Here is a 13,392-nt window from a genome sequence, read left to right as displayed (position 1 = left end):
CTCAATTTAATTAAATTTAAAGAACAAATACTACATGGACACGCCGTAAAACAGGAAAAATTAGAGGGGAAACATTCCCCTCAGGTTTTTTTTTTTCTTAAATTGATTTTTTTGGGGGTGGGGGGGAGGAATAATTAAAAGAAAACTCTAATATTTTCCTTTAAAATAGTGAATGCAGAAAGGCAAGATTTCTATATACTTCTATTCTTTATTCCATTCTTTTTCTATCACAGCTAGTCCTAGTGGTCCCTATTGAGCCACCCTCCGTAGCGTCTGCCAGCCCACCTGCCTACAACCCCTGCTCGCCCACCCCTGCCTCTTAGTATCTCCAGCATTAACCCATCTGCTGCTGGCCTGCTTACCCAGGACTTCAGCCACAGGAGGTCCTCTCTTAATGGCCCACCCAGCTTCTGCATTACAAAGCCAACAAAGACTAAAGGGATGCTATGCTTTACCACTACATTGCTTGGTGACAGAAATTCCAGCTCTAATTGCCATCGTATCCCAAGGTCTGCCTGTATTTCGTATCTTTTACTGAGAATACAGTATAAGGACCTGACAGTACTTAAGAGAACTAGCAATGCAGGATAATTTTTTTCAAGGCAACAGCCAAATACTATCCTGTGTCCTGGAGGTGGGCCATACCATTTTCGGCCCTAAAAAAAAAGTAAGTGTTTGATTTGCTTGAGGGCTTATCCAGTGCTAAATTTTGATCTGGAAGTCAATGGATCTGCTTTTGATGAGGCTTCTAAGAACAAAAGAAGCCTTAAAAAGTGCCAAAAGAAAACATTTAAAACACTTTAAAGTAAATTCAATCGGTAAGTGAAACTATCAGGCTAAATTAGAATTTTGCAAATACTAAATATACCCAATATGGTAAATGTATAAATAAGCCAAAGTATACATGTTATAAAATAGTAAAGCAGATTAGTAAAGTGGATTTAGTTCAATAAAATATGGTATAAAATTAAAAATGCATATTTTTGCTACCTTTTCTAATTCCCTCCTTCCACCCACCCCCAAAAACGGAGTGGGAGGCTGTGTCCCCATGGCTGTGGACTTTCTATGTTTCCCTCTTTCATGTGCCATGTGGTCAGTAGGATCTGAGCTCAACCTCAAGAGTTTTTTATTCTAAATCACACTAACAATTGTTATTTGTGATAACTTTTGGAGGAATTCTGAATTTGCATTCAAGGTCTAGCATAAAGGCTCTAAACTGTCTACCTTTATTCTAAATTATTTGAAGGCCTTTATAATATTAATTCTGTTCAGTATTTGACACTTCTTTGCAATCCTGGACTATTGCAGACGTTAGTTTTTAAAGACAAGTATGACACAACCTTTCCTTACTGGCTGTCTGACAAAATTAACTAAGAATTATAGGAAAAAATATAGTGGCATCTCACCTTCCCAAGACCCATGTATGCAGAGAAGTCCCATAAAAGCTGCTTAAAAATTAGGTGTATCATGATGCAAAACCAGATGACCTATACACACGTCTGATGTCAGGACTAGACTGCAAAGTTAGGGTTTGTGCCATGACATACTTCAAGCTTTTTTCATCATGGTTGTTTGTACCAGACATCTATGAATGTATAACAATATTCAAACATTTGCATTGGGCAATTTTCTGCTGAAAAAAAATGTTTTTTGCCACTAGGTGGAGTTATTCATGAACATCAGCAGCTTTAGCAAGTTTATTTAGATCAATATTGTTGGCACTCTAACCAACTGCAGCTTCCAGAAGTCCTTGCTAGCCCAGGAGCTTTTAAAAAGTGACACTATGCAGTGAATTAAACCCAGGAGCTTATGCTACAGCTGAAATTAGACAGTTAAATGTTATGCCTTGACTAACAATGCCCTCAAAGACACTGAAACACAGACCAGCTTCAAACATCATCCAAAATCATAATGTGAATTATTTGATTTTGGCTTCCTCTGTTATATTAATTCAGCCAATGTGGGTTATAAACCAAAATCTATGGCTAACTGCAATGACTGAACCCAATCAACTATGGCTTACTTGACAAGCCATACTTAAGTAAAGGTAAAGGTTCCCCCGCACTCGGTGCTCATCTCCGTTTCAAAGCCGAAGAGACAGCGCTTGTCCGAGGATGTCTCCGTGGTCATGCGGCCGGCATGACTAGACGCCAAAGGCACACGGAACGCTGTTCCCACCGTAGTGGTCCCTATTTTTCTACTTGCATTTTTATGTGCTTTCAAACTGCTAGGTTGGCAGAAGCTGGGATGAGTAACAGGCGCTCACTCTGCTACGCGGTACTCGGGATTCAGCCCGCCAAACTGCCGACCTTCTTTTTTTTTTTTATTAAAAAGTTTTAACATACATTTTATCTTTAACAGGGGAAGGGGGACTGTTAAACTGCCGACCTTCTGATCGACAAGCTCAGCGTCCTAACCCACTGAGCCAGCGCGTTACTTAAGTAACCATAAAATGAATATGTGAATCCAGCCATAATTCGTCCTCACTTACTGACAATTGGGACTAGCAACTCCATTACTAAATGATGCGGTTGTTAAGTGAAACGTAATTTGACTTATGACAGTTTCATCATGGTCATTAAGAATATCACTGGAGGTCATTAAGTCAGATATCACATGACTGCAATTTGTGACTTCCTGCAGGCTTGCCCATTGATTTTACTTGGCGAAAACCAACTTGTGAAGGTCACAAATGGCAATCGGGACTGTGGGATGTTGTAAATGTAAGCTGGTTGTGAATCATCTGAATTGGGATCAGGTGACCGCTGGGATACTGCAAGAGCCATAAGTCTGAAGACAGGTTGTATATCTACCTTTTCAGTGCCATCATAACTTTGGTCGCTGAACAAGGCAGTCAGTGAGGATTACCTGTATTATTATTCACAGCTTAAATCTGCTGAGATACCTCTGCACCTACAAATTTAGCCACACTGGAAATAGCCACTGAAGAATTTGGATTACTCCTGTAACAGCTCATGCATTACCTAGAGCTGCAACTGTAGCCTCTCTGTGTAATTTTGGGTGTGATTTCACCCACTTCCCTGCAATTTTTTTTGACAATTATCAACCAGCTGTCACCCAAACTCTATCTCCACTGCTCAATTCAGCCTATAGCTGTAAAGGTACAGTAGTGGCCAAAACTGTGGAAACCTTTTGGAAACAGTTTGTTTTTGGGGTTTGATGGCTAATAACACCACTTTTTTTGGGGGGGAATAGTACCATAAAATTATACATCAATGGAAAGATAATTTAATCAAGAATGTAATGCAACAAGAGAAACCTATATGCGGGTCAAGAAGCAACAGTGAGAACTGGACACGGAACCACTGATTGGTTCAAAATTGGGAAAGGATTCCAGCAAGGCTGTATACTGTCACCCTGTCTATTTAACTTATATGCAGAACACATCATGAGAAAGGCAGGGCTTGAGGGCTTCCGGGTGGCAAGGCTCCGCCGCCGGCAGCCATTTAGGCTGTCAGCCCCGTCGCTCCGTAGAACCGCCGAAAACAGCGCCGATCAGCTGTTTTGGTGGCTCGGAAGCCCGCTCCTCGGGAGAAGAGGAGGGGGTGAGCGCCCAGGCAGGGGTAGAGCTCTCCCAGACCGCCAGAGTTGAAACTCTGGTGGTTGAAGGATTGAGCCCCCCCGAAGCCTGAGTTTGCTCCGGACCTCGGGACGCCTCTGCTCCAGGGCTTTGGAGCAGAGCAGGGCGCAGCAACCATCCCTGCCAGCGAGAGTGAACTTTGGATTACTTGGATGCAGGCAGAGCTGTACAGGAGAATCATGTCAGAGCAAGTATATGATCTTTAACTCAGTGGACTTTGTGGAGATTTTTAAAAAGTGAAAGTGCGCAATAGAATTGAGTGGGTGAAAATGGCTGCCAAATCATCTAAAGTTCCCAGAAGTGCGGGGGCTTCCCTGGTGCAGCAATCTTCGTTACAGGCTTTAATGCCCCCTCCCCCTGCACCTGCACCAGCTTTGACAGTAAAAGATTTGCAGGATGTTTTGCAAGAGGCTATGAAAAAGCAATCTCAACAATTAGTTGAACTTATGGATGAGAAGCTAACAGTAATGAGGGCAGACATCTTACTAGCATTTCAAGGCATGGCCGTTTGCATTGAGCGCTTGGACGAGACAGTAGAAGAACTTAGTCAAAATAACATCAGATTAGATGCTAAAATGACGGATGCTGAAACTGTGATGGATAAGATTGACGACAATTTAACCATGGTCCAGTACCATGAGATGGAGTTTGCTGTGAGAATTAGGGGCTTAAAAGAGGATTCTAAGGAAAATTTGAAAAAAGTAGTTTCAGAAGCCCTGGAAGGCGTTTTGGGGCGTTCAGCAGAAGATATCATGGTGGATATAGACAAAATATTTCGTGTTAATTCATGGATTGCAAGACAAAGGAAATTACCTAGAGATGTGGTGGTTTATTTTACAAAGAGAGCAATTAGAAATGAGGTCATTCAAGCTTTTTATAATAGTAAATTTGCAATTGCAGAGCAAGAAGTTTTGATTTTAAAAGAGATCCCTCCAAAGATTTTAAGAAGAAGAAAGGAGTTTGCTTTTTTGGCAGAAGAATTAAGAAGACGGGATATTCAGTTCAGATGGGAGATACTAGTGGGTATGGTGGTGATGTATGCAGGCACGAGACATCGTCTTCTTACAGTGTTACAGGCACGTGATTTCTATGCCAATGTTTTAAAGGCAGTCCCTATACCACTTTTGGAATCCAAAAAGAAGAATGGTGAGGGAGAGTGTCAATCACAAAGTAAGAATGCACAAGGTGCTGAAGGAGTTATGCAGCTGGAAGATGGAGAATTTCAGAAAGTTACAGGAGTGGATCAAATTTCAGTATCATCGGAGGAGGTGAGACCAAAGAATGATACGTGCTGCTCTTAGACGAATGAGACAAGAGCAAGAGCAAGAACAGCAGAGAGTTATGACGGCACCTCAAAAACTTACTTATAGTGAAGCAGTGGGAGGAGCGCGACCAAAGAGAGTGCAGGTGATTTTGGAAGAGGCGCTCCAAAAGCTTCAGGTCGCGAAAGATGCTGACAAAGCTTCTAACCTGGAATGTTAATGGTCTAAATTCACCACAGAAGAGAAAGAAAGTATTTCAATATTTAAAGCAATTTAAGAATGATGTTATTTGTCTACAAGAAACACATATTAGAGCCACGGATCAAAAGTATTTGTTAAACTCGAGGTTGGGTACGCAGTTTATTGCTTCTGCAACTGATAAGAAAAATGGAGTGGTCATTTACGTTAAGAACACTTTGACAGCGGCTTTAATTGAAGCAGATAAACAAGGAAGATATGTTATAATTGAACTGTTAATAGAAGGCAAGAAAACGCTTTTGGTTGGACTATATGCTCCTAATCAACAACAAGGAGATTTTTACAGTTTACTACACAGCAAGATTATTCAGTGGGATTATAAATCTTGTATCTTGATGGGAGACTGGAATGGCGTTCTGGATGTACAAATGGACAAGGGTTTTTTTTTAAAAGCACCCCAAGTCATGCTAAACTGCCTAAATCTTTTTTTTGAAATGAAGGATGACTTGGAATTGAGAGACGTTTGGAGAGAAAGGAATTTGCAAGAAAGAGACTTTACTTTTTTCTCCGACAGGCATCAATCTTTTTCTAGGATTGATTTTGTATTAATTACTAATGATTTTTTTCTAGGAATAAGAAGATCAAGATTTGCCCAAGAACTATATCTGATCATAGTCCAGTATGGTTAGAGATAGAAAAAGATAATAGGGATAGACGGTCCTGGCGCTTAAATGAAAATTTGTTTAGATACCAGGAAAATGTGGAAGAGTGTAAAAAACAGATGAAGGAATTTTTTAAAATTAATATGCATAAAGGTACTTCTATTGAGATGGTTTGGGATGCAAGTAAAGCTTATATGAGAGGTGTATTAATATATTTGAACAACAAATATAGACGTAAATTGGAATTTAGGAGGAAAGAATTAGAGGATGAAATTAAGGAAAAAGAAAAGGCTTTAATTTTGAATCCATCTGATGGGAAGATTAAAGAAGTAATTACTTTATTAAGGGGTCAGTTTGATAAGTTAATGGCAGATCAAGTGGCAACTAACTTACGGTATGCTTGACATAATACTTTTTGTAATGCTAATAAACCAGGTAGATGGTTAGCTTACTTGTTAAGGAAGAAGCAAAGGGCTTCTAATATAGATAGAATAGAACATAAGGGTAAAGTAGTGTACCAGCAGAGTCTTATTAAAAAGACTTTTGTTGATTTTTATTCTAAGTTGTATGCTAGAGATAAGATTAGAGATGTAGATATAGATAATTATTTGGCAAGAGCTAATATTCCTGTTCTTACGCAAGAACAAAAGGAAGGGATGAATCAATTGATAACTGATGAAGAATTTTTTTTAGCAATTAAACAATTGAAAGTGGGTAAAGCGCCGGTTACTGACGGATTGACTGCTGTGTATTATAAAAATTTACAGTTAGAAATGGTGAAGCCTTTAAGAGAATTGTTTCAGACAATTCAAATGGGAGGAGGGGTACCTCCATCTTGGAAGACTGCTTTTATTTCTTTGATCCTGAAGGAAGACGAGGATGTCACCCAAGCCAAAAATTATAGGCCAATATCACTTTTGAATATGGACTATAAGATATTTGCAAAAGTTTTAGCTAACAGATTAATGAGGGTAATACAACAAGTAATTCATGGTGATCAAACTGGATTTATAAGTGGTAGACAAATGAAGAATAATGTGAGACATATTGTAGATTTATTGGAATTTTTGGAAAGAAATAATCAGATCCCCGCAGCGCTGATCTTTTTGGATGCTGAAAAAGCCTTTGATCAATTGGATTGGCAATTTTTGATGAAAGTATTAGAGAAAATGGAATTTGGGGATAAATTTTTACAACCAATTAGGGCAATATATCAAAAGCAAACAGCCCGTATAATAGTTAACAATAGCCTGACTGAATTATGTAATGGGTTGGGGAGAGGGGAGGGGGAGGGGGTGGTTGTATTTAAAAATGTATTGTTAAACTTTTCAATTAAAAAAAAAGAGAAAGGCAGGGCTAGATGAATCAAAAGTTGGAATTAAGATTGCCGGGAGAAATATCAACAACCTAAGATATGCAGATGATACCACTCTAATGGCAGAAAGTGAAGAGGAACTAAAGAGCCTCTTGTTGCGGGTGAAGAAGGAGAGTGCAAAAGTTGGGTTGAAACTTAACATTAAGAAAACCAAGATCATGGCATCTGGCCCTCTCAATTCCTGGCAAATAGATGTGGAAGAAATGGAGGTAGTGACAAATTTTATTTTCCTGGGTTCCAATATCACCGCTGATGGGGACTGCAGCCAAGAAATTAAAAGATGCTTGCTCCTGGGGAGGAAAGCCATGGCAAATCTAGACAGCACACTAAAAAGCAGAGACATCACCCTGTCAACAAAAGTGCATATAGTCAAGACTATGGTCTTCCCAGTTGCAATGTATGGCTGTGAAAGTTGGACCATAAGAAAGGCTGAGTGCCAAAGAATTGAGGCCTTTGAACTATGGTGCTGGAGAAGACTCCTGCGAGTCCCTTGGACTGCAAGGCGATCAAACCGGTCAGTCCTAGAGGAGATCAACCCTGACTGCTCTTTAGAAGGCCAGATCCTGAAGTTGAAACTCCCTCCGAGGTAGGTAAAATGAGGACCCAGATTGTTGGGGGCAATTAAGCTGACTTTGTAATAATGCCGCTTGGTGTGTGTGTGTGAAAGCCCTAATAAGCAGGCATATACATAGAATGAAGGCTACTGCTAAGCTTGTAAGCCGCCCTGAGTCTTCGGAGAAGGGCGGGATATAAATGGAAATAAAATAAAATAAAATAAAATAAAATAAATAAATAAATAAATACTTTGGCCACCTAATGAGAAGGAAGAACTCACTGGAGAAGAGCCTAACGCTGGGAAAGGTTGAGGGCAAGAGAAGAAAGGAACGACAGAGATTGAGGTGGCTGGATGGAGTCACTGAAGCAGTAGGGGTGAGCTTAAATGGACTCCAGAAGATGGTAGAGGACAGGAAGGCCTGGAGGAACGTTGTCCATGGGGTCACGATGGGTCGGCCACGACTTCGCAACTAACAACAAAAACAAAAATGCAACAAAATTTGTTCAATTATCTGTATTGTACTCTATGAAAAGTTATAGCCAAATAACCCAAAAAAGGAAGCACAACTTTGCTTTGGTTGGTATCAGGTAGGTTTCCTTCATCTGACTGTAGCCAATGAGCATGAGTGTTTAGAGAGCCAATCAGATGTCATCTTGTTTTGACAATGAGCCAATCAGATCACAGTAGGATTCAGTTATTGATGTCATGTATTGAAGCTGAGAGGAGGACATTTGTCAGCGTGTTATGTGATCGCTATCAAGTTGGTTGGGGTTTTTTGTGTCCTTTCATTCAGTGAGCTTGTAAAACGTAATAAAATTAAAGTAATGGTGCAAAGAGTTGACTGGTTGCCCAGAAAGCGATGTAAAATAGTATTATTAAGTGAACAAGGCTACAGTTATAAAGAAATTAGAAGAAAAATTGGTGGAAACTTAACCAAAGGTGGCACTTCTACTGTACACTTTTCCCAAAAGGTTTCCACAATTTTGGCCACTACTGTAGATGCACCTAGAGCAGGGGGTCTTCAAACCTGGCCCTTTTACGACTTGTGGACTTCAACTCCCGGAATTCCTCAGCCAGACACGCTGAGGAATTTGAAGACCCCTGACCTAGAGGATCTAGGTCTAGGACTTTCATATAGGCGTGGCTTACCTGTGAATCGTGAGGTAGAGCCGCATAAGTTCAATAAATTGGGGGTCATTGTAGCCCAGCATGTTGGTGAAGTTGTATGACCAGTCTAAGGCAGGATCAATGGCGCCGATGCTGCTACCCTCACGGTAGAGATTGCGATAGATCTTTGCAGCAATACAAGGCAACTTGGCAATCAAGTCCATGGAGTCTTCATAGATAAACTACAAGGCAAAACAAGAGAAGAGGATTGGAAGGACTTGCTGACAAGGCTATTCTCCCAGCGGCACGTGATCTGCTGGCAGACTCCCGCTACGGTAGTTTCAATTAAGGCAAGCATATATGCAGATTTCAAGATGTTCTTCGTATAAGAACATATGCCTTTTTTAAGGCTTTAAAGACCGGTTTTCCCCCCGAAGCCTTGGGAAAAAAGATTAGATGACCTGATTTCCCCCCACCCCCACCCCCCGAAGCTTTGGAAAAAGATTAGATGATGGCACATTAGCAAGTTTGGCTCAGGGTTTTTATTGTTTTTCATGTTTTAACTGACTGTGTTTTATAGTTTTTCACATGATTTTGTATGTTTTTTTAATCTTTGATTGGGAGTGGCCCAGAGTTGGCTGAAAGGTGGACAGCTATATAAATGTTTTAAACAAATAAATAAGCAGGTCTTCCTGCTGGAATTGTTAAGACCATTATAAGATTATCCTTAAGGGGCTGGATCTTGTCTCTTACTTGCTTAAGCGCCGGGGTTTGCTAATAAATATCACTGCCAAGAGCCTTTGTAAAGTCTAAAGAATAAGCACCCATAGTAAACGGGACGGGTCGTCGTGATTTGTTTTACATTCCCCATTTTGGTCCTTATTCCCACCCAGCATTAATGAGTAGTCTGGTGGGATAAATGTGCCAATCATCCTGGTCTTCTGCTGGTTGGCACATTCCATTGGTCCACCGCAAATGGAGAACACAACCATAATTGAAAAACCATTTCCCATATTATCTGAACAAGTCTCTCTCTTCAAAGCAGGGGTTCACATCTCAACTCCTATGTTTTGCAACTGTGGCATCACACAAGTGCCAGGTTACTTCTTACAGCAGCTGCCCTGATAAAAGTTCACAATGCTGGTGCAGCCAGGTCAAGCAGGACAGAGAAATCTGTTCAAAATCTGATCATATGGGAAGGACATATGGGAAAGACATTATGGTAACCACAAAGCCAAAGCATAATTAGATTGGGAAGAAAAATTAATGCCGCCATTCCTGTACTTTTGGGAGCTGTAGCACTGGAAAAGGAAGGATAACTAAGGGGCCTGGCATGAGGAAGATAAAAAATAATAATTTAAGGCAAGGAAAGACAGAAAACAGCAGACACATGCGCTCACAGTGCGCTCACACAGGGAGGGTCTTCTCAGGGTGCCGCCGGTAAAAGATTGCCGGCGGACAACACCCAGGGGGAGGGCCTTCTCTGTGGGTGCGCCTGCCCTTTGGAACCAGCTGCCCATGGAGCTCAGGACTGCCCCTGACCTGCGTTCATTCCGCCGGGACCTGAAGACTTGGCTCTTTGAGCTCTCCGGCCCAGGCTGAGAATTTTTAACTGGGGTTTTTATTTTCAGGGATAATTTAATCTTTTTAATTGTTTTTTAACTTTTGTATTTTGTATTGGTGTGATTTTAAAATGCCCTGTAAACCGCCCTGAGTCCTTCGGGAAAGGGCGGTATATAAATCTAATAAAATAAAATAAATAAATAAATATTAAACATGGGGATTCTGATGTAAAAGGAAGCAGCAGAAAGAACAGTCAAGGCAACCTCATAGGTTGGATGGGAAATTAGAGGACAAGTGGGCAGGAGGGCGTTATTTCAGAAATCAAAGAAAAGAGAAACAAGGATCAGATTCCAGCTACTTTTGCTTTTCCAAGATTGTTCTGACAGAGATTTAGATAGAGAGCACTTTTGAAAGAGGGACTCATCGCCACATCTATCATAATGCAGCCCACAACGAATATTCGGTGTAAATATTTTGCAGGGCTCAATATTGACAGGAGTTGAAGACATGGCAAAAAGGAATGCCAGCAGAAGCATTTATACTACCAATCAAATGGTCAGAACTGGTTGCCTAAAAATGGCTCTGTCAAAAATATGGAGAATTCTGTAAGCAAACTGAAAATGGTGTAGTCAGATGATACTGTCAAATGAATAATATGTATATTACCATGTATCATAAAGGGTTTGCCAATATGAAAATCGGACAGGGGGAAGAAACAGTACTGGCTGTTTAGAATGAAAAGTGTCATGTTTTCTTAGTAACACAACGATCACTAAGTTTGTGCAATTCTTTGGATTCAAAGCAAAAAGATGCTGTGAGTGCATACATGGTACCTGTCACCATCTCTAAAGATAAATCTGTCTTTCTGAGGATCATGCTTTATCTGCAGAAGGCCCCTGGGCAATTCCAGGGAAAAAGCTGCTATAGAAATAACCACATGTATTTTGAGTATCTTTTTGCCTTCAAATTGGAAGGGTTGGCACAGCTCCAACAATCAATTTCTATTCCAGCTGCAGGAACAGGAAGTCATTTCAGGGCATGTCTCAAAATACAGTTGGGGAACCTCCAATCAATGGACCTAATCCAGCATCCTTCATTGGCCCGTTCATCCAGTGAGAATTTTAGAAACAGCCCTACCCAAACTTGCCCACATCTCTGACTTACTTGGTATCTTTCTCCGCATTATTATTTTCTTCACATTTCCGTAAGGTGTAAAGTAGCCAAGTAATTTGGAGCCATGATGAGAAATAGCTAAAACACGAGTCTACTTGTTCTCTCTTAGTCTATCTCAGACATGTCAAACACAAGGCCCGGGGGCCGGATCTGGCCCGCGAAGTGGTTTCATGCGGCCCATGAAGCCATCCTGGAAACAGTGAGGGAACGGCCCCCACTGCCTTGGCCCTGGCCCAGAGACCCTCCTTCTGCCAGAGACCCTCAGATCTGTCCCACTCCTGCCCAGGCCCCCCCATAGGCACCCTTGATGCGAACGATGTAGAGCTGGCCACGCCCACCCAGTAGGCCATACGCACTCTAGCCACGCCCACCCAGTAGGCCACGCCCACCCTGGCCATACCCACCCGGCCCCCTGAGGGCAACCGCAATGCTGATGCGGCCCTCAATGAAATTGAGTTTGACACCCCTGGTCTATCTCTATTGAGGAAGACTTGGAGAGCTCAGCTTCTAGTTCGCATTTCTGCAAGGATGGTGGTGTTATCAGTTGTCCCTCATAGGATGAGGTTAGGAGTACAGGTAGTCCTCAACGTACAACCACAATTGAGCCCAAAATTTATGTCGTTACGTGAGACATTTGCTAAGAACATTTTCCTCCGTTTTATGACCTTTCTTGCCTCAGTTGTTAAGTGAATCACTGCAGCTGTTAAATTAGTAACATGGCTGTTAAAAGAATCTGGCTTTCCCATTGGCTTTGCTTGTAAAAAGATCGCAAAAGGAGATCACAAGATCCCAGGGGCAGTGCAACTATCATAAATAAGAGTCAGCTGCCAAGCATCCGAATGATGATCAAATGTAAGTGTCAAAAACAGTCATCAGTCGCTTGTTTTCAAGCGCTGCTGTTAACTTCAAACAGTCACTAAATGAAGTGTTGTTAAGTCGAGGACTACCTGTACCGATTCCGCACTCATTCTGCAGCAAATGCTTTTGTTTTTTGCAGAGGAAATGCTGGGGGGGGGGAAAGGAAGTTCTTCACTGTCCTGCATGCAGCTGTTCTGTATGAGCAGGAGGTGTAGGAACGTTTGGCTCTTTCTCTATGGAAAACTGAAGAATGAGGAGGCGGAGAAGGGAAACTGATGCAGCCTGAGAGTCCACAGGATCTCATTCTTCACCCCATTTCAAGACCAGATGTCATCAATGGCAAGGATAGAACCAAAGCTATCACTCTTCACTGGAGAGAAACTAATCTCTTCTGACAGACTCCCCAGTTTCAAACTGTATGCTGAAAAGATTACAGCTAAAGTAAAATTAGCGCCGTCTCCCCACCCCCTGTCATTTGCAAATCAGACAGCAACACCTCATGGCAGATAAAGATCTATACAGCCAGGCCAAAGTCTCCTTGCTTCAGTCCAGAGGGCGTGCACAGAGGCCAGAGCACATGTCATTACGCTCAAGGTCTCATATTACCAGGACAGCCACAGTCGGGAGTCCAGAGATTCAGAACCAAGGTCATATGCTAAGCTGACTCTTGTCGTTTACCATGTGCTAACCCAACAATCCTAAAGAAAATTATGTCTACTTGGCCACAAAGGACCTGAAATGATTGAGCAGTAACAGGATTATCAGGAAAGAAAAGTTAATGACTGGGTTCACTGAATGGTTAGAATTTAGAATTCACTAAATTCAGAATTTAGTAAAGTTAACTTGCTAGATTTCTTTCCTTTGCAATTGCTGGTTCAGAGGTAAGCTTACATCCCTATCAAAATCCTGACAGGTTAAGCAGCACACTCCTTAACATTAGCAAATCAGTCCCAGAATCAAATTTATATTTAGCAGCATTTTACCTATATTGTACACGAAGTTTTCAATTGGCAGGTGCAATAAAAAAAGATTCTGCC

At 41.4% G+C, this 13,392-nt stretch overlaps 1 protein-coding gene across 4 annotated transcripts in view; it reads right to left on the bottom strand.

The window, feature by feature from the left end:
- CS (citrate synthase) overlaps nucleotides 1–13,392 on the bottom strand; it is a 47,121-nt gene that overhangs the window by 6,096 nt on the left and 27,633 nt on the right. For all 4 annotated transcript variants that reach the window (XM_083351785.1, XM_083351786.1, XM_083351787.1 and 1 more), the window contains one exon: nucleotides 8,804–9,003. In XM_083351785.1, coding sequence (XP_083207911.1) covers nucleotides 8,804–9,003 — 200 coding nt within the window. The remainder of the gene's footprint in view (nucleotides 1–8,803; nucleotides 9,004–13,392) is intronic.

The sequence above is a fragment of the Vipera ursinii genome (genome assembly GCF_947247035.1).
Source record: "Vipera ursinii genome assembly, chromosome: 2".
Classification (NCBI taxonomy): Eukaryota; Metazoa; Chordata; class Lepidosauria; order Squamata; family Viperidae; genus Vipera; species Vipera ursinii.
The sequence above is the reverse complement of the archived record's forward strand: the minus strand, read 5'-3'. Positions and strand labels throughout refer to the sequence as shown.